Here is a 23,645-nt window from a genome sequence, read left to right as displayed (position 1 = left end):
ATGACTCAAGGTTGTGGAATCATCTGAGCTGTAGTTATGCAGGCTCTTTACCTTTCCCTGCTAGGGCCTCACCAAATTACAAACCCCAGGATTTCATAGCACTGAACCATGGTGGTTAACGTGGTATAAAATATAGAATGGAAGAATATGGGATATAGAAGAAATTGTGATTATTTTTGTTGTACAACAGGGTTTCATGCAGATATATAAGGACAATCCCATTCTAATCAATAACTGTTTCTTGTACAGGGTGGATCTTATGGGGGTGGCAACCAATATGGACAGGTAATAATATTTTAAAACCAATATATACTAATCTATATATCATGGGAATATAGGGTGTAGCAGATTAAATTGGGGTCACTTCAGCTCCTCAATATAGAAAGGCTAGACGTGCTAAAATGTTTCAGTAATGCAATGTCTTAATAATGACATCAACAACAAAAACCCCTAATTTTGTCCATTTTTTGCACAGGGTGGATCATATGGAGGTCATTATGGACAGATAAAGATTCTTTTAGCATATATATAAGGCTTGAAACAATCCAAAATTGGATACTGGGAGTTCTCTTTGGAGCCTGGAGCGAGAAGAAAGTTTCTAAAAGTGTATAGCAATGACATTTGTCCTTTCTTTTGTAGCCAGCCAGTCAACAGCTTCATATTCTCCCAACCTGACATTATTGAATGTTTTCAGCCAGAAAGTGGGAATGTTTTCCGAAAGCCTTGAGACTGGGTGGATCTCTGTTTTAAGACTATTTGGGAGAGTGGCACTTTGAGGACTCCAAAATAGTCTGTTCCCCTAAACTAAGATGTCATCTATCCACTCCTATGTTAGGGGCTAAAAAAGACCAGCGTCCTCTCTCCCTCTTCAAATGTTTTGCTTCTAGTTTTGCAAAAAAAATTCAGCTGTTGTTAACATTCCATGATTTCCAAGGCTACTGGGAATGTTCAGTTCTTAATGGGACCATTTAAAAAAATCCCTCTTCCTCATACATACATACAAATAAATAATGATTAAAAACTATAGTGTTTAATGGGAGCCCGTTTCTTTTTTAGAAAGCTTCTTTTCAAACTCTGTCAAAATCAACTTTTTAAAAAATGGTTGTTTTTACAGGGTGGATCTTATGGTGGCAGCAGCCCTTACGGACAGGTAAATATTATTTAAATGCATATTTAATCTGTACTGTAGAACATATGGATAGCAGGACTGTGAAATGCTGCTGCACTGTAATTCCCATCATCCTTAACTAGTCTCAGCATTGTGAAACATGTTATCAGTAATAATACATCAACATATCTGGACAGCTAAAGGTTTTCCCACCCCTCCTTACTAGTATAGTACTGTATATACAGATTGAGCCTCCCTTATCTAAAATGTTTCAGACCGGAAGCGTTCCTTATTTTGGATTTTATTTTTATATTTTGAAATACTTGCATGTACATAATGAATTATCTTGGAGGTGGGATCCAAGTTTTAAAATGAAATTCATTCATGTTTCATATATTTCTTATACACATAGCCTGAAAGTGATTTTATACACAATAGTAACAACTTTGTACATGAAACAAAGTTTGTGTTGATTCAACTATTAGAAAGCAAAGATGTTGAGCTATCCTCAGAGATTCAGGGTGGAGAGTCAAGTTGACCTTTCCCATCTTTTTGATCACAGATCCCATTGTCTCTATAGAGAAATTCATTCGATGCTGGAATTTCAATAATAGCGATGATAATAGAGGATTCCATTCATTATAGCAATGTATTGCTAACATTAATGCATTTTCATTATTGCTCCAGCTGACAGTTTTGGTTTTGTAAGATTTTTTTTAAAATCCCTGATGTGTATTTTTTTTAATGATTAGGCTTTAGTAAATCAATTAGATTTGCTATTAAAATATGTTTCTAGAGAGTTTAGTGATATTAAAAAGCATGCAAAGACTTCAGATAAATAATGCATTCTTGTTGTTGTGTGCCTATTTGTTATTTCCAACCTATGACAACCCTAAGGCAAAGCTATCATAGGGTTTTCTTACCATTAATTCAGAAGAGCTTTGCCATCTTTTTTCCTCTGAGGCTGAAATAATGTCACTCACCCAAGGGGTGTTTCATGGATAAGCAAAGATTTGAACCCTAGTGTCCAGAGTCCAATGCTATAAACAATATACTATGCTGATACTCCAGATAAATAATAGAAGATGTTTTTAAAAATCATTTTTAAAATCCAAAAGAAGGTAAGAAGCACAGCAAAGATGCATAATGTTAACACATATTTCAACAACAATCCCTTTTTAAATAGCAATTATTTTCTTTATAGGGTGTGCATAGTGGTTCATATGGCAGCAACCAATATGGACAGGTAAAAATACTTCTAATACATACTATATAAATATTTTTGTGTGTGTCAGAAGCGACTTGAGAAACTGCAAGTCACTCCTGGTGTGAGAGAATTGGCCGTCTGTAAGGACATTGCCCAGGGCGTCCAGATGTTTGATGTGAGGCTTCTTTCATGTCCCACATGGGGAGCTAGAGCTGACAGATGGGAGCTAACCCCACTCCCCCCGGTTCAAACCTCTGACTTTTCGATCAGCAGTCCTGCTGGCACAAGGGTTGAACTCATTGTGCCACCGGGGCTCCTAGATAAGTAATACACACTGTTGTTAAAAAAACTTTATGCCAAGTATAAGAATAAAATTAACTTTCATTATTATTCGGTTCTGCTTAAGTATAGAAAGTAGCTTACGGAGAGCTTTTCTGTGTTTTAAAATGTATGTCCCTGTGGCTACCTCTCCCCAGAATACACAGCAACCAGGCATTTGGGTCAGCCCAATGCTCTCCATTCCCATGACTTTCCAGACTGTGATCATCGGCCCTTATAAGGTGCAAGGTTCCTCCAGGGAACCTGTGTTTTTGATTCCCCTTTAGGGTGATGGCTTGAGGAAACAGAAGCTTTATGGAGTCCCACCGAATACCCCCTTTTTTGACCTCGAATCTAGCGACTACCATAGGGTGGCATGGGGAACCTGTCACCCCACACTCCACATTGCCTGGCTTAACAGGAAGCTGATTCCACGAGAGGAATCATCGACTACGCAGCTTCCCCCCATTGCTTCCTAGTTGACCCATGGAGCCCCGCCAGAAGTTCCTCTGCATCATGAGATTGGAGTTGGCAGACCCTGTGGGTCAACTAGGGCTGAACCAGCATATGCCACCAAAGTAAGCCCTGTCTGATGGGGTAATTTGTGTCCATCTCCATGATGAGGATAACAGGATTCTTTAAAGCAGAGCTTCTTAAACTTTTCCATTTGCAACCCCTTTGGCCTGAAAAGTTTTTATGTGGCCCCAGGTATATAGGTATATAAAATAGGCATAAAAATCAAACTTTTCAAGATAACAAACCATCATTTGCAAGGCTTGCTAAACAGACTGATGTTCCTTTTTATGATATACAGCTGAAGTATTTTTACAGACTGTAAACACCATGTGGCAGATTAATGCTAAATGTCTAGAACAGCCAATAGGTTACTATTGCTGGTTTTTTCAGGATCCAAACATTGAGCTAAGGGTCAGGACTTGCAATTTAAGAAGCAATACTCTAAAGCAGCATCTACTGACACAGTGGGTGCCCTTCTGGCAGCAGAAGCTCACAATTAGATAGCCTACCTCCTTTGTGGGGAAGATTTTCTACAGAGGGTGCGTTTATACTGTAGAATGAATGGAGTCTGACACTACTTGAACAGCCATGGCTCAATGCTATGGAATCAAGGGAGTTGTAGTTTTACAAGGCTGTAGCCTTCTCTGCCAAAGAGTGCTGGTGCCTCACCAATCTACAAATCTAGCATTACACAGCATTGAGTTAAAATGTTGTTAAACTGCATTCATTTGTAGTGCAAATGCATCCTGAAATATATATATGATTAAATTAAATAAACAAGTGTCACACTAATATCTGTTCTTGACTGTTAAAACTGGCTTAATGTAGATGTTCTAATATGTGCTTGCAACAAGAAACAATCTCCCCCACTCTCCCCAATGTAATCAATATTTTCTGTATAGGGAGGACAGAGTGGATCATACGGAGGCCAATATGGACAGGTAATTAAAAATATTCTGCATATGATATACATTAAAATAAGTGTAGAAAAAATAATATTTTGGGATCAATTTCTGTTCTTTAATCTGAAAATACCAGGATGCAAAAGTACTAATGCAATATGTATTTTGGGAACAATCTTTTCTGAAACAATAACTCTTTTCTGAACAGGGTGGATCATATGGAAGGGACAGCCGCTATGGACAGGTAAAAACTTTATACTTATTCTGTTCTCAAAGAAAGAAAGCTGCTTTATGTTCAGTAATATTAAATATATACATATATTCACTGTTTTCTTCACAGGATGGGTCCTATGGGAGCAGTAACCAATACCATTATGGACAGGTAAACACTTTATGCTTATTCTAAAGCAGTATTTTCTAGCTAATTTCATTCTCAAAGGAAGCAACAAGTAATTTTTGCAATTTTCCTCCCAATGCGAAATATACACAGCTGGGACTTACGTACTTTGTTCAACAGTTTTATACATTGTTCCCTCACTTATTGCGGGGGTTACGTTCCAGAACCACCCGCAATAAGTAAAAATCCACAAAGTAGGGACACTAGGCTTTTTCATAGGAAGGAAGTAGAAAGAAAGAGGGAGGAAAGGAAGAAGGGAAAGAAGAGGCAGGGGAACATGGCGTCACCTCCTTCTCCTCCCACTGCCATTTAGGCTCCTTCTCCGTCCCACTGCCCGCACCCGACTGAGACCACCGCCACTGTAAATCATAAGTTTTTATGATTTATAATATTATTTTAATGTTTATTAAAAACTGCAAAACAGCAAATCCGCAAAAAGTGAACCGCGAGGTAGAGAGGGAACACTGTATATTGTTTTACTGAACATAGTATTTTCCTTCACTAAACAGCATCTTCAATACAGAAAGCAAAACCTATGTGTGTGGAGACATTACTTTAGGTGTAGAAAAAGCTGGGTTTTGCACACACACAAAACTTGCTTGTGGAAGTTTTGCACAGAATCAGCCACAAACTGATTCAATCCAAGTTTTGTCTCATCGAAGTTTCCCAACATGCAGAAAACACTTTTTGACCACTTTTCAAATGTTTTTATCTGTGTATTCCGCTCTCAAAAACAGAAAGAAACATGCACAACAATTGTTTTTAAAGCAGCATTTGTTTTCTGTTCAGGGTGGGTCATATGGAAGCAACAATCAATATGGACAGGTAAAACATTTACAAATATATAATGAATAGGTTACATATCTCATAACAGTAAATAGTATAATGTGTTGTCGAAGGCTTTCATGGGTGGAATCACTGGGTTGCTGTGAGTTTTCCAGGCTGTATGGCCATGTTCCAAAAGCATTCACTCCTGACGTTTCACCCACATCTACGGCAGGCATCCTCAGAGCTTGTGAGGTCTGTTGGAAACTAGGTACGTGGGGCTTATATATCTGCAAAATGCCCAGGTTGCAAGAAAGAACTGTTGTCTGTTTGAGGCAAGTGTGAATGTTTTCATTTGACCAGCTGGATTAGAATTTAATGACCTTGCAGATTAAAAGCCTGGCTGCTTCCTGCCTGAAGGAATCCTTTGTTGGGAGGTGTTAGCTGGCCCTGATTGTTTCTTGTCTGTAATTCCCCAGTTTTCTGAATGTTTACTTTCCTGATTTTAAGAGTTTTTAAATACTGGTAGCCAGATTGTGTTCATTTTCATGGTTTCCTCCTTTGTGTTGAAATTGTCCACATGCTTGTGGATTTCAATGGCTTCTTTGTGTCATGACATGGACTGTGCACAGAATGCTCCTGGAACATGGTCATACAGCCCAGAAAACTCACAGCAATCCTATAAAGAGTATACATGGAAAAATATATAGCAAGTCCCTATTCTGGTGTTCAATATAGAAAGTATTCTGGGTACAATTCGATCATAAAATTGTTGAAGTAATAAGTGATTTGTGTTGACAGTGGCCTGGGTGAATTGTATAGCAGATGCCGCCAATGTGGACAGATAAAAACCCTTTATTGTATAACGTATCAATAACATATGTCTAGTATAAATCAGAATGCATGGCTTATATTAGTTGCGAGGGGGTTCAACCCAAAATGGTGAAGAGAGGCACCCTTCTGCTTGGTCCATGAGCCACCTGAGTTATACACAGAGAAAAGAAAATTAAGATAAGCTCTTATGCTTATTTTATGCATATGCTTGTGCCTTAAAGCCTAAGTACAAAATAAGCTTTCTAGTCTGGGAGACTATATGATTTATAGTCTGAGATAGCGGCAGACTGTGAATTCAATCAATCAGTCCGTCACGGCTCTCGAATCTAGAAAATATACTGAGATTGTTGTTTTGTATATTCATAACTTTTTTTTTTAATATAGGGTGGCCAAAGTGGATCATATGGCAGCCAAAGTGGGTCATATGGCAGCCACAGTGGATCATATGGCAACAACCAATACGGACAGGTAAAAATAATTTTTAGTATAATACACACATACACACACACACGCGCGCATGCATATTGGAAAAAAAAGGTTATGTAGGATACTAGAGAACATTAAATGGCCTTTTCTACTGAGCTCCATAATAAATAATTTACAGATTATCCTAAACGGGTTCAGTGAGAAGTGACAACTTCATCGAATTTCTTCCATCTTATGTCAGCCAGAGCAAAAGGCGTTGGGGGTATTGCCAAGTTCATCCAAACAACTATTTTTATTTTAAATTCTCCCTCTCTCTAAATTGGAGGCAGGGGGTTTGGCTTTATCGATTCAAAGATGGAATAGCCGAGGTGTCTGGTATTTTAAAAGGTTAGAAATCACAACCTTTTGGAAAAACCAGCATCTCCAAAGCCATTTGGAAGCGTGGCCCTTTTTGGAGATTAATTGGTATTCACGCTATTTGGAATAATAACTTTTTTTGTGAAGTATGATCTTCCTGAGAAGAGTTAGAAACTCGCTTGAGTCAATCTTCTTCTCAGTGGGCCTGACTGGTAGCTATTGCTTGAGTATGTTTTAATGTATTATATGTTTTATGATTTTATGTTTATATGTTTTAAATGTATTTATGTGATTGCATTTTACTGTGTATTTCTGGGCTTCGTCCCCATGTGAGTCACCTCGAGTCCCTTCAGGGAGATGGGGTGGGATATAAGAATAAAGTTATATTATTATTGGTGATAAATAGCCACTACTATTCATGCAAGGAAATTTAGGTTTCTCAGTTGTTAGACTGATATGCCTGGTTATCTCTTTGAACTGTTAGGAACAAAAATATGCCAATGCATAAAATGTATAGCAGATTTTCAGAAGTGTTATTTCAGCTGCCCAGAAATGAACATCTACTCTCCCATAAAATATATTGCTTTCAAATCATGTCCTCAAGATACCAAAAAAAACGTAGTCCTTGTTTATTTACTTACAAAGTTAACATAGTTGATTTACTTACAAATTTCATGTATTAGCATACAGGTACATTGCATATTGGTTCATGTTAACTTAATACTTTCGTCAGTCTAATACATTACTGTACATTGACTTAATATAAACTGACTACTCACTGCAGCATACTGTACTATACTCCACTATACTCAAGTGACTTCCTACATCAACTGATGCAAACAGACTACTACTATGCTATATACTCAACTATTGCTAATGCATACTGACTCATACTCTAACTGACATCAACTGATTCTGACTGACTTCTGATTCAAACGGATTCTAAAATGGAGTCTCACTCTGAATAGTCTCAGATCTGGGTCACATGGTCTGTAGTCCCTCCTACAACATCAAACAACATAGAGTTAGGTAAAACTGCATACCAATATATACATATAATATAGTAGGCAATTTCAATTATATACGTAACAAATAACGAGTATAGGAGGCTTGTAGAAGGTTGCTATTTCCAACACTGATTTGGGCCTCTTACAAAATAATGGAACAACTCTGAATTAATCTCATCCTTGGATTAACTAGAGTTCCTTCACAAAATTTAGGTGCCAGGAGGAATATGTTTTCACCCCCATCCTAATCCTCCAGGTGACAAATTTAGCATTAGGATTGCTCTGCTCATGTGCATGTGATAAAGATACAATATTGCATTTTGACAGCAAAAAGTCATTTTGGAAATACAGTAGAGTCTCTCTTATCCAACATTCACTTATCCAATGTTCTGGATTATCCAACGCATTTTTGTAGTCAATGTATTCAATACATCATGATATTTTGGTGCTAAATTCATAAATACAGTAATTACTGCATAGCATTACTACGTATAGAACTACTTTTTCTGTCAAATTTGTTGTTAAACATGATGTTTTGGTGCTTAATTCGTAAAATCATAACCTAATTCGATGTGTAATAGGCTTTTCCTTAATCCCTCCTTATTATCCAACATATTCGCTTATCCAACGTTCTGCTGGCCCGTTTATGTTGGATAAGTGTTGGACTCTCCTGTAAATGTTTTCTGTACAGAGTGGATCATATAGTGGCAGCAGCCAGTATGGACCAGGTGGATCATATGGCAGCGGCAACCAATACGGGAAGGTAAAATCTCATGTTATTTGCCATATTGTAAGCATGAACATGGATTTTTCTTAATGATGTCCTGGTCCCTAAAGGTTTCATTTGAAGATATTCCCAGTTGGAACATCAGTCTTCCCAGCCTCTCCCCAGCATTTAGTCCATTTTAAAATGTAACAATAAAATTATATGTGGAACAGTATGCTATAATGCTGTGGTGTGAAATGCCCCGAACAAAAGGGAGGTGTGTAGAAATGTTCTCTTATACCTAAATTCTCCCAAGTTGAGATTGGGTCAGGCATTATCTTATTCCCCATAAAGATCCCACTCCCAAATAACAACAGCACTGAATCCCTAATCTCTTGCAGACCAACTCTTCCTCAGGAGGCAGTCGGCCTGGTGGACAGGTAAGACTTATGGTCCCTCACTGGATGCAGGCATAAAGATAGTATTATTTCCAAAATAAATCCAACCCACAAAAAAACAGAAAATGCTTTATTGAAAGTCATCTTAAACAGAAACAAACCATTTCTAATTTTAAATATTTTTTTTACAGAACTCAACTTTTTCAGAAGGAAATCAAACTGATGGACAGGTAAAAAAGTCACATCAAAAGCCATCAATAAATAACTATCCATTTCCATGGTGGAAGGCAAAAATACTGTTAGCACAGAAACAGATAGCTTGTGTATAACTTTTCAAGGAGTCTCAGGAGGCAATCGCCTATAACATCTCTTCAAATTGTTGACATGTATTCCAAGATTTGCTATAATGCTTTAAAGCAGGAAAAAGGTGAGCTATGTCAAGGTCACACAGAATATCAGGCAGAAAATCCCACAATATCTGCTTTGAACTGAGTTATCTGAGTCCACACTGCCATAAATCCCAGTTCAAAGCAGAAAATGTGGGATTTTATTTAGCTGTGTGGAAGAGGCCTCGGTAACTTGCTTTACCAATAAAATAACTCATCAGAAAGAGCACCAGTTCTTTTTTTTCTAAGATGCATATCTTATGGACTTATTTTTGGCTTATCAAAATACCTTGACTTTGTCCTATGAAAGTACTCAAAGCACATATGTACGTACATTCCCAGATGGTCTGCCCACTGACCAAATCTAGATTGCTTCTAGATTGTAGAATTAATGCAGTTTGACTCAACTTAACTGCCATGGCTTGATGCTCTTTTAAAGAGCACCTGGATGTACCTGCCTGCATTTTTTTTCTTTTTTATGACATTTAAACAAAGATTAATATGAACTTACTCTTCAATCAGTCTATGAACTAGAAAGCTTCAAGATATACAAATCACCTCTGTTCTTACTTTTAAATTACAGGATTCATCCTCCCCTTCAGGCAGTCAGCAGAGTGGTCCGGTAAGCTTTCTTTCTTCATACAGTTGATATTATAAACACCATATTCTACTGATGAATATGGTTATAGGTCTACCTTTCAGAACATTAAAAATATGTTTTCTTAATATAGAGCTCAGCATACTCTGGAGGCAGGCAGCCTGGTGGGCCGGTAGGTGTTTCCTACTTACTATGATTGTCAGTTGCATTTGCTCAAATAAAGACTGGCCTTTCCTGGTAATATTAGTACTGCTACTGTTCCCAATCTTTGGTTTGTCCAGTATAGCCTCAGGCCCCTTCTACACTGCCATATAAAGTCCAGATTATCTGCTTTGAACTGGATTATATGGGGGCCACAGTCAAGGAAGCCACTGCGAGGGTGACGTGGAGGTCTCCCATTCATGAGGTCATTATGAGTTAAAGTCATATTGACAGCACTTAACAACAATAAAGGAAAATAGATCTCACTTGAACAAAATTCTTCCTAAATTGGACATTCTCATAAGATGCCAGTTTTTCCTTCAATCAAAAAATATCATATATGTTTTTTCTTTTCTTTCCAGGGCAGATGTTTTTGCCCCGGTGGGATTTCTGTAAGTATTTATTTTATTTTCTGCTCTATTAGTTTGCCTAGGATACTTGATTCAATTGTGTTTATGGATGAACTTATTTCTGGAGCTGCAATTCCCTCTTACATTAGAGGAGCTGATTCTATTTCCTCATCCCTACTCTTGAACAGCGCCGCAGTGGTGCAGCGGGTTAAACCGCTAAGCTGCAGAACTTGCTGACTGAAAGGTTGGCAGTTTGAATCCCCGGGATGGGGTGAGCTCCCGTTGTTAGCCCCAGTTTCTGCCAACTTAGCAGTTTGAAAACATGCAAATGTGAGTAGACCAATAGATTCTGCTTTGGCAGGAAAGTAACGGTGCTCCATGCAGTCATGGCTGCCACATAACCTTGAATACATCTACAGACAACACTGGCTCTTTGGCTTCGAAATGGAGAGGAGCACCACCCCCCAGAATCGGTCACGACTAGACTTAATGTCAAGGGGAAACCTTTACCTTTTACTCTTGAACTATCATGCCTATCTAATTTCTTGAAGATATTAGATGCCTGCAGCTAAATTATGAAAACATTTATTCCTAACAGGCCTCTTCTTATGGTGGACAAGGCAGTCAGTATGGTGGTGGATATGGCAGCCAATATGGTGGTAGCAGCCAATATGGTAGCAGCAGCCAATATGGTGGTGGACGAGGAAGCCAATATGGTGGCAGCAACCAATATGGTGGTGGACGAGGAAGGCCGTATGGAGGACAAGTAAGGAATATTCTCCAAAAGAATTTACTTTTTGCTATAATATCCAGACTTCCCACCAGTGAATGAAACTAAAAAACTAAAATAATGGTTAACAGTTCTTTTAAGAGCAGAGTTCCTATTGGCAGAGACAACCAAAGTAACCTACATAGTAGAACCAGAGGATAATAATAATAATAATAAAAAAATAATAATAATAATAATAATAATAATAATAATAACAATAATAAATAAATAAATAAATAAATAAAACTTCATTTTTAACCCTCCTTTTCTCCCCGGAGAGAATCAGGGTGGCTTCCTAAAATAAAATTGGCAAACATTTAATGCCATACACACAACAAATCAAGAAAGTTAAGACAAACTAATTAATAAACAGTTAAAATAGGACAATTGAAGAACCTTGGCTAAAACATATAGCTCATTCAGGCCTCATAAATAACACCATAGACAGATTAAACCATTAAAATCTGTATAAATAAATTCTAAAAGTATAAAATATATAATAATAAAATAAATAAATATATAGCTTTTCATTAAGTTAAGGGGGTGGTGGTCAGTTTAAGAGTACTGTTCAGCAGTATTTATATATGAGTAAATGGCTGCAGAGCCAGGAATTGTGTAGTTGTTTGAGTGTTGGACGAAGAGAGACCAGAATTCAAATCAGGTATTGGATTTGACATTGGGCAAATCACATTCTCTTTAGCCTTAAAGCTGACCTGCACAATATATGGCCCACAGACGACATGCAGCCCACAAAGGATTTCAGGCAGCTCATGACTTCTTCAATGCCTGTGAATGGGGCTCCTCTTCAGCTGCCCCCATTGTTGTGCTCTATCCCCTCCACTGCCCTCAGAGTCGCAAAGATGCTGTTGGGCAGATAAGAGATGCCGGGGTGTCAGGATGGCCGGCCAGTTGGAGGCAACTCCCCTGGCAGCTGTAAAGGAAGCCTCATGCTTAGAGCTGCAGGAAGGATGCCTAGGGCTCCCCAACCCAGTCCTGTTCCTGGGAATGCAGCCCAAGAAAGTGTAGCCTGCTGTAATTTGATCCCTTACTACTTCTGAGTTGTGCAGGTCTGCCTTAGAGGAAGTCAGTGAAAATCCTCCTATGAACAAATATTGCTGAGAAAACTCATGCTAGGTTTGCCTTTGAATGACTATCAATGAAAGTTAATTTGAAAGCAAATAGCCATAACATATGGCTTTGTGAGAGATTGACTCAATATAAAAAAAGAATCTGTAAATTTTGAGATCTTTTGCTTTTCCAATGGAAACAGTTATGTTGGATGTGTGGTTTGGATTAAAGCCATATGGTGGTGGTGGTTGTTGTTGTTATTATTATTATTATTAATTTATTTCTATCCTGCTGTTCTCCCATGGGTGGAACTCAAAGTGGCATACAAAGTTTAAAAACACCTATACATATACATTGACACACAAAATACATAATCAACGAAAACATCATATGCTATTTTTTTAAAACCCAATTTAAACACATCATATAATAATAATAATTATAATTATTAATATTTTTATTTTATTTTAATTTTATACCCTGCCTCCATCTCCCCGAAGGGACTCAGGGCGGCTTACAAGAGGCCAAGCCCAGATGATTACAGTCATTAGAAAATAAAACACATCCAAATAAAATACAGTTCTACATGTTAAACACAGTAAAACAACAATCATGTGAAGATTAACACAAGTAGTTAAAAAACCCAAGCAAGCTCATAAAAGAGAACTGGGCCAAAAGTGCGTGGAGTGAATATTGTAAACTAGAGAACGAAGTAGCTGACCAAAGTGCTACAATTTGTAAGGGACTTGGGATGAGGTAGACGTTAGAACTATTTCCAGCTGAAGGAATAGAATAAAATGCAACAGATATAGTATTAATTTATTAAGTATTAATTTTTTCATGGAAATATCCACTTTTTCTGCTAAGAAAAGCATTATACTTCCACAAATACCATGCTGCCCATTTGAAAATCTCAAAAAAAACATCAAAAAGTGCAAAACATCTGGGGATGTGTAGAGATTGCTTTCTCTGTCTAAACATGGCTTACAGCTCTAGTACAGGCAAAGCAGACAACAATAGATAATTTAAGTATTTTCTCTAGTGTCTAGAGCAGTGGTCTCAACCTATGGGTCCCCAGATGTCTTGGCCTTCAACTCCCAGAAATCCTAACAGCTGGTAAACTGGCTGGAATTTCTGGGAGTTGTAGACCAAAACACCTGGGGACCCACAGGTTGAGAACCACTGGTCTAGAGCATTAACAAATATTCAGAGAAGTACTGGCGTTTACAATTAAAAATCATGATTTTTTTTCTTATTGCTTTTTCTTATTTTTTTTTTAATTTTCTGATTCTACTGGGTCCCCAGTATGGAAATAACCAGTATGGAGGTGGACGAGGAGGCAACCAGTATGGTGGACATGTAAGAACCATGGCTGTAAGATTTATTAGTTTCTATAATCTGGAATGAGGTTTCCATTAGCAACTGTGTATCTTCTTGATAGTTAAGCACCTCCTCATTCCCAAAGTTTACCACTCTGGTGTATAGTGTTGTACTCTTTATTTATCGTGTCAGAAACAAATGGAGAATACAAGTGCCTCTGGTGTGACTGTGAGAAGGAGGGGCCCGGACTGTGGCGGGGCCCGGACTGCATTGTAGTAAGTGCAGTAAGTGTGCTATACATTCCACTGAAGTCAGTGGCTGTAGCTCACAAAAAAAAAAAACAATTAAGGCTCCAATTATACTACCATATAAAATCCAGATAATCTACTTTGAACTGGATTATATGGCAGTGTAAATTTATGTAATCCAGTTCAAAGCAAATAATCTGGATTATTTGATTTGATAATCTGGATGATATGACAGCGTAGATCCATCCTAAGACACATTCAAGATGACACCCCATCCCACCTTTACCCAAATTAAGTCCATGCATCCTACAGCTGCCATAGAGCTTCTTCTTGCCCCTCAAATATTGCCATATCCCTTTATATTAAAAAAGTGGGTCATACTTGGAATTCCAGTTAGAGAAAAATAGTTTGGAAGGCAGTGCGAGTAACATGGCAATGTCCTCAAGCCACAAGATATATTTTCTAAAATAATTTCTGTATCTTTTCCCATCTAGGGTTCTCAAACCCACCAGTCTTCTGGCAATGTAAGTATATTTTTTTTCTTTCTATGAAATAACAATAGCATTTTGTAAAAAAAATGGAGTATTCTTTATCCAATGAAGTCCCTGGTGGAGCAGCAGGTTAAACTGCTGAGCTGCTGAACTTGCTGACCAAAAGGTCGCTGATTCAAATTCAGGGAGCGGGGTGAGCTCCTGCTGTTAGCCCCAGCTTCTGCCAACCTAGCAGTTCGAAAACATGCAAATGTGAGTAGATCAATAGGTACCGCTCCGGCGGAAAAGTAGCGGCACTTCCTGCTGGCCACTTGACCTTGGAGGGGTCTACAGACAACGCCGGCTCTTCGGCTTAGAAATTGAGGTGAACACCACCACCACCACCCCCGAGTCAGACACGACTAGACTTAATACCAAGGGGAAACCTTTCCCTTTTATCCCTTATCCAAAAAGCTTCGGATCAGATATTTTTTTCAGATTTTGGAATATTTGCATTTGGTCCGTATATACTGGGGTGTCTTGGAGATGGGAACAAATGTTTCATATGCATCTTACACATATAGCCTGAAGGTGATTTCATACAATATATTCAATAATTTTGTGCATGAAATAAACTTCATGGACATTGGACCATTAGAATCATGTGCATGTGCAGATGTTGTTGTATTGCAGCTCCAAGCAGCCCTAGTAAACATAGAGAGTGGTGTTGAATGCTGGGAGTTAGCATTCAACAACATCAGGAGAGCAAGTGATTCCTATATCTAATTTAGACCATTTATCTACACACTTTTTTCCATTACTACCTATGGTCTGGGAATAGAACTAGGGGTAAATTGACTGAGAAGAAGTAAATCAAGGAGGGAAAAATATTCAGTAGGCCTGTTTACTACTAAGGGAAGAACAGACAGTAACATTCTTCTGGTTTAGTTTTGTCACAAAGGTTTAGTGGTCTGGAAGAATAAAAATTACCCCCACTCCAATGCATAGAGCACACTTAGCTACAACCACAGATGGAAACTGATATGTGAGAGGGAACTAAGCTTATAGATTGAAATCCAAGCTGGCCGTGAAAAGCTCTGGGTTTTTTCCTAACTTGGAAAGAAGCAACAAAATAAAAAAGGGATTCAGAGCTTTGATGCTTCTGGAAAGTGGCTATACAGTCCGGAAAACTCACAGCAACCCAGCTTTAATGTTTTATCTCCTTGTTTTCCTTTGGCTAAATCTCCTAAACATCATGATGTATTCTAGGATTTAGTCCCAACAAAATACCTTTTCCAAGTGCTGACTGATATTTTGAAAAAACTATCAAAGGATACATACATTTAGACAAATAAAATACATTGACAGAATCTGAACTAGCAAAAAAGACTACATAGCAAAAAGATAGTGAGACTGCAGTGGCTAGCATAAATATTTCAGAGAGCAGCAGTCGTAAAAAATACAATGTTGGGATTAATGGGGGAGGAGCTGGAAATAAAACAGCAGTTACCATAATGGCATTACATAAATCTCTGGAGTATCCAGACTAGAAAAATGGTACTGTACACTGTGCTGTTAGTTTCATGTAGGGAAGACAGAGTACATTTCAAAAATTCAGAGAAGACCGTTAAAATGGTGATCAAGTGGTTGAAATATTTTGGTATAAAAGAAATCTAAAACATTTGTGGACATTTTAGTTTAAGGGGATAAATGTGGAGGGATAAAAAAAAGATTGAACTCTGTGTTGTCGAAGGCTTTCATAGCCAGAATCACTGGGTTGCTGTGAGTTTTCTGGGTTGTATAGCCATGTTCCAGAAGCATTCTCTCCTGACATTTTGCCCACATCTATAGCAGGCATCCTCAGAGGTTGTGTGGTCTTTTGGGAACTTAGTAAGTGGGGTTTGTGTATCTGTGGAATGTCCAAGGTGGGGGGCATTCATGTCTGAAATAGACAAGAGTTCTTTCTCCCACCCTGGACTTTCCACAGATACACAAACCCCACTAGCCTTGTTTCCAACAGACTTCACAATCTTTGAGGATGCCTGCTATAGATATGAGGAAAACGTCAGGAGATAATACTTCTGGAACATGGCTATAGTGCCCAGAAAACTCACAGCAACCCAGAATGAACTTTGTAGAAAGAAGGGAAACGTTGTTACAAATATCAGAAAATAATAAAATGGTAAAACATATTTGTTATATTTATTCTTTTATAGAATGCTGTCGGGAAGCAACCAGCCTTCATCTTCATTCTCTTCAGTATTTTGAGTGCTTTTGCTATCTCTCATTCAATCATATATTAATGGATAATATAGACATTTGAAGTAATTCCAAGGAAATGGCTGCTTTCAAGATAATACTGTTTTCTGAATGAAGCACTTGAGTCAAATTTATAGATTGGTAAACCCTACGTTCCACACCCATATACCTACTCTGTATATGAATCGTTTAGTTAGTTTAGTTATCTGTTTCCTTTGGTGTACTATGCTTTCATCCTGACATGAAATGGGTATTTCATTTGCTAGAAATATAGTGTTTTATTTGCTTTTTGGGGATATAATTCATATGTCATTTTTATTTGGTCAAAATAGGAATTTAATACTTGTAAAGCAGTGGTTCTCAACCAGGTGTTTTGGCCTACAACTCCCAGAAATCTCAGCCAGTTTAACAGCTGTTAGGATTTCTTGGTGTTGAAGGCCTAAGCATCTGGGGACCCTCAGGTTGAGAACCACTGTGTAAAGGATCTGTGACCAAGAGGCTAAAATCTACTTATTTGATGTTTAATATCTGCAGGATTTAGCATGTTTTGAAACTGTATCCCAGTGTAATAATAGCTCAACAGTCTTTGAATATATGAGGGCAAAGATCCAGCCCTTGGAAATACATTTTGATTTTCAGGTAATGACCCAAAATATGATACCATTCATGAATGGCAGTCCTAAGTATATTTATCACATGTAAATGGGCTTAAGCTGAATGCGAGGATTACAACTGGGAAACTGTGCTTGCAGCAATATCTCAGCATTCCCCCTTCATCAAAACAAATACAGATGTGTTGGACCAGGAGTGGGAGATGTGCGGACCTCTTGATGTTGGTTCATTGCATCTTCCATCTGCCATCATCTATTGAAGGATGAAGGGAGTGGAATAAAGTACAACTGGAGGTCCACATGCTGCCCACCCCCATGGTAGCCCATATACTGTATATACACATGTATAAGTCAAGGGCACATCATGGTACCAATATTGTGAATTTCTATATTACTCGTGGATGCATTGGGTGTCACTCTGCACAGAGGGAGAAAGCACCGATGTCGACTCAAGGACCCATCCATCCCTGGCCGCTGCCACCACAATTTCTCTGACCAGACTTTTTTTTTTAAGCTAAAAGGAGTGCTAAAAAGAGAGAGTATGGGATATGTGTGCTTTTTGAAGGTTCTCCTGAGATTAGGATGGTTCCTTTTTTATGAGTCACATTGATCCATGGATAAGTCAACTCATGCATTTTTTGGTTGATATTTTGGCAAATTTCTAGACTTATACATGAGTATATAGTGTATGTAAGCAGATCATTGGAAACAATGATAAGGAGCAAAAGCTGACTTAGCCTGTCCTGGAACTACACCATGTTCCATATGTGGCCCTTACATATAATGCTGCACTTTCCTGGCCAAAACTACACTCCCATCTCAAGAAGTCAGGCTTCCCTAATCCTAGCTTCTTTCTGCTCTCCAGCCTAATCTAGAAACTATCTCATGAATACCAGGTACTAGTCACAATCTGATAATGGACCATTTCTCTTCCATATTGTAATGCAAGAGTCTCTCAGAGAGAGAATGTGGACATGTATTTTGCAATCTTAAGAATACCACTATTAGGTTTTATACAATTGTTTTACCATCACCACTACTAAACCTGAACCTTATACTACCAGTCGCTGGGCTGTAATAGACCTCTGAGAGATCATTCAACCCAATCAAAATCCCATCACAATGCAATAATTTTCCATGATCGCATTTCCAAAGAGAAATGTGATAATAGCATATATATCCACATTGTGTTCAAGTGTCCTAGTTATGAGTTATCACTATTGAATTGTTTCTAACACCAAACCATTAAATATAATACATTTTATATAACATACAGCCTACTTTGTGTTGGCATAAACATATCCAAAAGGTAGTACTTCAAGTATTCAAAAACATCCCAATTTTTGTAACTAATAAACAGAACCAAATGAATCCTAAAATCCACATAAAGCAATAAGTGCCCTAGTGCCTTGATAGTCAAAATCCAGAATCTTAAGGCTGCTCTTAAATTTTAAAGAAATTCTATAAACTGAGTCCCCTTTGGGAAGATAGGATGGTCTATAAATAAAATGTATTATTATTATTAACAGTCACTCAGTCATAGCAACTCAAAAGTAACTTCAATTACTTTAACTCTTGGATAACTATGTTTAGGATTCCAGCCTAAGTGTTGTGTGTCCTTAGCATTTTCAGGTTTGACCCTTATCACTGAAAACCATTCTGTTCACCTTTACGAGGAATTTTAGGATTCTGTAAATCAGGTTTATATTTAAAACAAACAGACACAGCTATATAAGAATTTTAAGATGTAATATAATTTGTATTGTTCATTGGAATAGGCATTAAATTGTTCTAATAAAGATTATTCGTTTCATATGAATTTCAGTGTGCATTACATGTATTTTTCAGAGTTGAAAGGTAATTTGACTATCTGCTGTCTCTCTGTGCATATGTGTCTCTATATGCCCTCTCTGGTTCCTTCTACACTGCCCTATATCCCAGGATCTGAGCCCAGATTATCTGCTTTAAACTGGATTATATGAGTCTCCACTGCCAGATAACTGGGGATAAGCAGATAATCATTGATCAGATCCTAGGATATAGGGGCAATGTGGAAGGGGCCTCAGTTGTTCGGCCAGCAACTTAAGCTAGTACAGTTTCCTGGTGCAAAGCATGGCAAAGATTTGATGTTGGCAGAGAAAAGGTATGATTAGAGAAAGATAAGAAAATAGCAATAATAAATTCTGGTCCATCCACTCCATGAATACTTGGTTCGTGCAAGGCCAAGTATTACTGCAAAATATTAACACTGTTATCAGGAATAATAATCATGATGTATTGAATGGAGAAAGGATGCAGCAATATCACTATTGCTGGTACTGAAAACTCAGGCTGTGAATCCTTTTAGGGTTCCATTCCCCTAGTCATAATCTGTCCACAGCTGCAAACTGATGGTAGACAAGGCCAGAGTAAAAAAATGGGCAGAAAACTTCTTTCTGGCAGCCCCTTCTCTCTGCCTTTCTTCATCTTCACTCAGTAGGCTCCTGGGAGAGGAAGATCTCTTTTGCCATAGCTCTGAACTGATTGCTTGAAAGAAAGACCTTTTGAAACTGAAGAATGTTGGTTGTCCATTCATACCATGCAAAAAAATTGGGAACATCCTTGATTTGAAGGGCTGCATTCAATTTCGATTGAGCTCTCAGAGAATAGCGGTGAAATATAGAAGAACTGGCTGAAGGTAAAATGGTGATGCGAAAACAACTAGCACATTTGACTTAGAAAAGGCATTGTAATCTTTTAAAATAGGGAAATAAAAGCCTAGAAATAAAAATGGAACACCAACAAATAACGGTATCATACAGAAGAGGACTTGGCTATCTGGAAACATCCAGAAGGTTGGACTACAGCAGTGGTTTCCAAACTTTTTTTGACCAGGTACCACTCTCCCACATTTGTACCAAAAGGGTTACGAATCAGTTTTTGGTCGACTTTAGATTTGGTTTGGTTATTTAGGATGCTGATTCAGAAAACTGCATTGGATAGACCACATCAGGTCTAGTTTCTGAAACAAAACATATGCCATCCAGTAGTTGCCATCTGCTTGCCCACAGAAAGCCATATTTAATAATCTAAAGCTGACGTGGTCTATCCAATGCAATTTTCTGAATCAGCACCCCAAATAACCACAGGAACAGGCCTAAAAACCAAGACACCAAGGTACCTCTGCTTCCACAACTCGGCTCAGGGGGAGGGAGGAGGAGGAGAAGCAGCAGTCAGGAGGCTTGTTGTTGCAGCTTTCGTGGGTAGTCATCCCTGTTGCCTTGGCTATAAAAGGGTTTCGCAAGACTAGTTGCTCTTGTTGCAATGATATAATAACGGTGAAGCTGTGAACCATATTTTAATTTTTGGGGACCACTGGTGGTTCACGGACCACAGGTTGGGAACCACTGGACTACAGAGTTTGATATTTCTTGCACAGCTCAAGCTGCAATCACAAAGATATGCCAACACAAATTGCAAACAGCACAGAAACAAAATATGAAAGCAGTGTATTTTACCTTATCAAGGTGTGCAAACATTTGAGTCACACACAGATCATTCTGTACACAGAATAAAAGGACAGTTCCTTCTCAGCTATAATGTGAACAGTTACATGATAATAAAAGACGACACCAAGCAAACACTCTTTCTTGGCCCACTTCCAAATGACATTACCCCTTTTGGGACAGAACTGAGTAAGTGTGAACACAGGGATATATGAAAAACCACCACCTGTTTTTTCTACATGCTTGAAGAACACAACATAAGTACAGTAGAGTCTCACTTATCCAAGCTAAACAGGCCGTCAGAACCTTGGATAAGCAAATATTTTGGATAATGAGGGATTAAGGAAAACCCTATTAAATATCAAATTAGGTTATGATTTTACAAATTAAGCACCAAAACATCATGTTATACAACAAATTTGACAGAAAAAGTAGTTCAATACGTAGTAATGTTATGTTGTAATTACTGTATTTACGAATTTAGCACCAAAATATCACGATATGTTGAAAACATTGACTACAAAAATGGCTTGGATTATCCAGAAGCTTGGATAAGCGAGGCTTGGATAAGTGAGACTCTACTGTAGTAGGATGTTTCCAGGAGCATTGAGTGAAATCTGATGATCATGTGTTGGTGAGATTATGAGAAATTCATGTCATTTCCAATTTACAACAACCCGAAGGCAAACCTATCACGGGGTTTTCTAGACTAGATTTTTCAAAGGGGGTTCTGTTGCCTTCCTCTGAGGTTGAGAGAGTGTGACTTGCCAAAATTACAACCTCCCTGTTGTGTCAGCTCCAGTGGCTGCCAGTCTGGTACCGAGCACAATTCAAAATGCTGGCTTTAGCCTATAAAGCTCTAAACAGTTTTGACCCAGCTTAACTGTCCAAACAGATCTCCTCCTATGATCCACCTCAGAGGTTAAGATCTTCTGGGGAGGCCCTGCTCTCAGTCCCACCTCCCTCACAGGAGTGGTTGGTGGGGACGGGATACAGGGTCTTCTCAGTGGTGGCCTTCTCAGGAACTCCCTCCCCAGTGAAATCAGGTCAGCTCCCTCCCTCCTGACCTTCAGAAAAAATATGGCTATGGAACCAAGCTTTTGGACAGTAATTTGCTGTGCAACAAATAACTACGTAATAGTGCGTTGACAATTGGAATGGCTTCGAATTACGATTTTGGATTATGTGGTTTTAATTAATTGGGTTTTGTTTTAATATTGAGATATTTCTAACTTGTTAGTTTTTAATGTACCAGAATATGTTTATTTTATTATATGTATATTATGTGGCATCAAATTGTTGCCTTGTTGTAAGGCTGCTCTGAGTTCGCTGTGGGGTGAGAAGGTCGGGGTATAAATATGGTAAATAAATAATAATGAAATAAATAATAATTACCAAGTGAGTTTCCATAGCCAGGGGCAGAATCAAACGCTGGGCTCCAGAATCCTAGTTTAACACCCAAATTACGACATCGGGTCTGGTACAGGCAACATATATGTACAAATTGTGTGTCAGTTCTAATGGATATATTTGGAATTTGCAGATCATGACACACCAGAACGGTTTAAACCAGGCATGGGCAAACTTTGGCCCTCCAGATGTTTTGGACTTCAACTCCCACAATTCCTAACATGCCTGGTTTAAAACAACAAAACATTTTCACTCAACAGTTGTGTGGGTTGTTTCCTCACACCGCAACTATTCATTCTAGTAAAACAAGCCCTTAAAGCATGAAAAGAGATCTGCCCAACTAGGACACCCTTTTTTAGCCAAACTGGCTTTTCTTGTTAGTTGCTCACAATTTCATATCATCGGTTAGAGAATGGCTGTTCATTTTCTCTCTTTTGAAAGAACTATTATGTTCCCTCAGATATGATTAAATTTCTCTTCCCGCAGTAAAACATTTGAATAAAAGGAGTCTCAAAGGATTTTCCCTACAGAGTGCTTTAGGCAGCAGGTATAACAGTGAAAAAAGCCAACGAGGAAGTCGTAACAAAGAATCTTGGATTCCATCATTTACTTTCTCGAATGACACCTGTTGGATATAAATGTGTGCCGTGTAATTTTCAAGAATGTGATATACGCCTCAGCTTGCACATTAGTAGATAATGTATTCTGCTAAAAGGTATATTTACATGTGCCTTTTCATCTTACAACACACTGCAGTTTATCACATAAGAAATGGCAAAGCAGTTATTAAACTGATTACCTGTGGAGCCTTCTGTATCACTGCCTCCATGTATAAATAGAAGCATCTTAGTTGCTGTAAGTGTAGCATTGGCTGACAAGGGGCCCACATACTTGGAAGTATGCCAAGTTGTCATACAACCAATGCATACACTATGAAAGATGAATGCCAGAGATGCAATTCTGTGAACCTGTTACAAGAAAATCAAGAGTAGAGGCATCAAAAAACATTAAAGTCTCAACTTTTACAGGCTGGAATCCATGTGCATTCTCACTAAACAGACAAGTAGATGCAAAAATGATACATACTTTGAGACCCAACAGCCATTTCACAGTATAAATGATAACATTTGGGGATATGAAAGTGGTAATTTGGTGAGAACTATTTATCTGTACTCCCATGTGCACACAAGGTGTCCCAAATACACACACAGCAGATTGTTGTGCATTTTCCCGGCTGTCTGGTGATGTTCCAAAAGCATTCTCTCCTGACATTTCATGCACATCTATGGCAGGCATCCTCAGAGGTTATGAGGTATATTGGAAAGCTAAGCAAGGGAAGTTTATATATCTGTGGAAGGTCCAGGGTGGGAGAAAAACTCTTGTCTGTTGGAAGCCAGTGTGAATATTGTAATTAATCACCTTGATTAGCATTAATGGCCTTGCCAGCTTCATGTCATGGCTTCTTCCTGCCTGTGGGAATCCTTTGTTCAGAGGTGTTAACTGGCCCTGATTGTTTCATGTCTGACAAT

General features: G+C 38.3%; 1 protein-coding gene across 16 annotated transcripts in view; it reads left to right on the top strand.

The window, feature by feature from the left end:
* The window catches only part of LOC100559191 (hornerin), an 87,286-nt gene extending 68,246 nt beyond the window's left edge, over positions 1 to 19,040 (top strand). For 11 of the 16 annotated variants that reach the window (XM_062979536.1, XM_062979545.1, XM_062979541.1 and 8 more), the window contains 19 exons: positions 250 to 285; positions 476 to 505; positions 1,115 to 1,150; positions 2,313 to 2,354; positions 4,052 to 4,090; positions 4,260 to 4,295; positions 4,392 to 4,433; positions 5,238 to 5,273; positions 6,432 to 6,515; positions 8,529 to 8,600; positions 8,945 to 8,983; positions 9,133 to 9,171; positions 9,911 to 9,949; positions 10,059 to 10,097; positions 10,489 to 10,518; positions 11,075 to 11,242; positions 13,619 to 13,687; positions 14,376 to 14,405; positions 16,568 to 19,040. In XM_062979536.1, the coding sequence (XP_062835606.1) occupies positions 250 to 285; positions 476 to 505; positions 1,115 to 1,150; positions 2,313 to 2,354; positions 4,052 to 4,090; positions 4,260 to 4,295; positions 4,392 to 4,433; positions 5,238 to 5,273; positions 6,432 to 6,515; positions 8,529 to 8,600; positions 8,945 to 8,983; positions 9,133 to 9,171; positions 9,911 to 9,949; positions 10,059 to 10,097; positions 10,489 to 10,518; positions 11,075 to 11,242; positions 13,619 to 13,687; positions 14,376 to 14,405; positions 16,568 to 16,654 (993 nt within the window). In that variant the 3' untranslated portion in view covers positions 16,655 to 19,040. The remainder of the gene's footprint in view (positions 1 to 249; positions 286 to 475; positions 506 to 1,114; positions 1,151 to 2,312; positions 2,355 to 4,051; positions 4,091 to 4,259; positions 4,296 to 4,391; positions 4,434 to 5,237; positions 5,274 to 6,431; positions 6,516 to 8,528; positions 8,601 to 8,944; positions 8,984 to 9,132; positions 9,172 to 9,910; positions 9,950 to 10,058; positions 10,098 to 10,488; positions 10,519 to 11,074; positions 11,243 to 13,618; positions 13,688 to 14,375; positions 14,406 to 16,567) is intronic. The other 5 variants (XM_062979537.1, XM_062979538.1, XM_062979543.1 and 2 more) reach the window with 5 other exon arrangements.
* Positions 19,041 to 23,645: the final 4,605 nt, after the last annotated feature.

This window comes from Anolis carolinensis, chromosome 4, assembly GCF_035594765.1.
Source record: "Anolis carolinensis isolate JA03-04 chromosome 4, rAnoCar3.1.pri, whole genome shotgun sequence".
Taxonomy (NCBI): Eukaryota; Metazoa; Chordata; class Lepidosauria; order Squamata; family Dactyloidae; genus Anolis; species Anolis carolinensis.
This window is presented reverse-complemented; position numbering and strand designations above follow the sequence as displayed.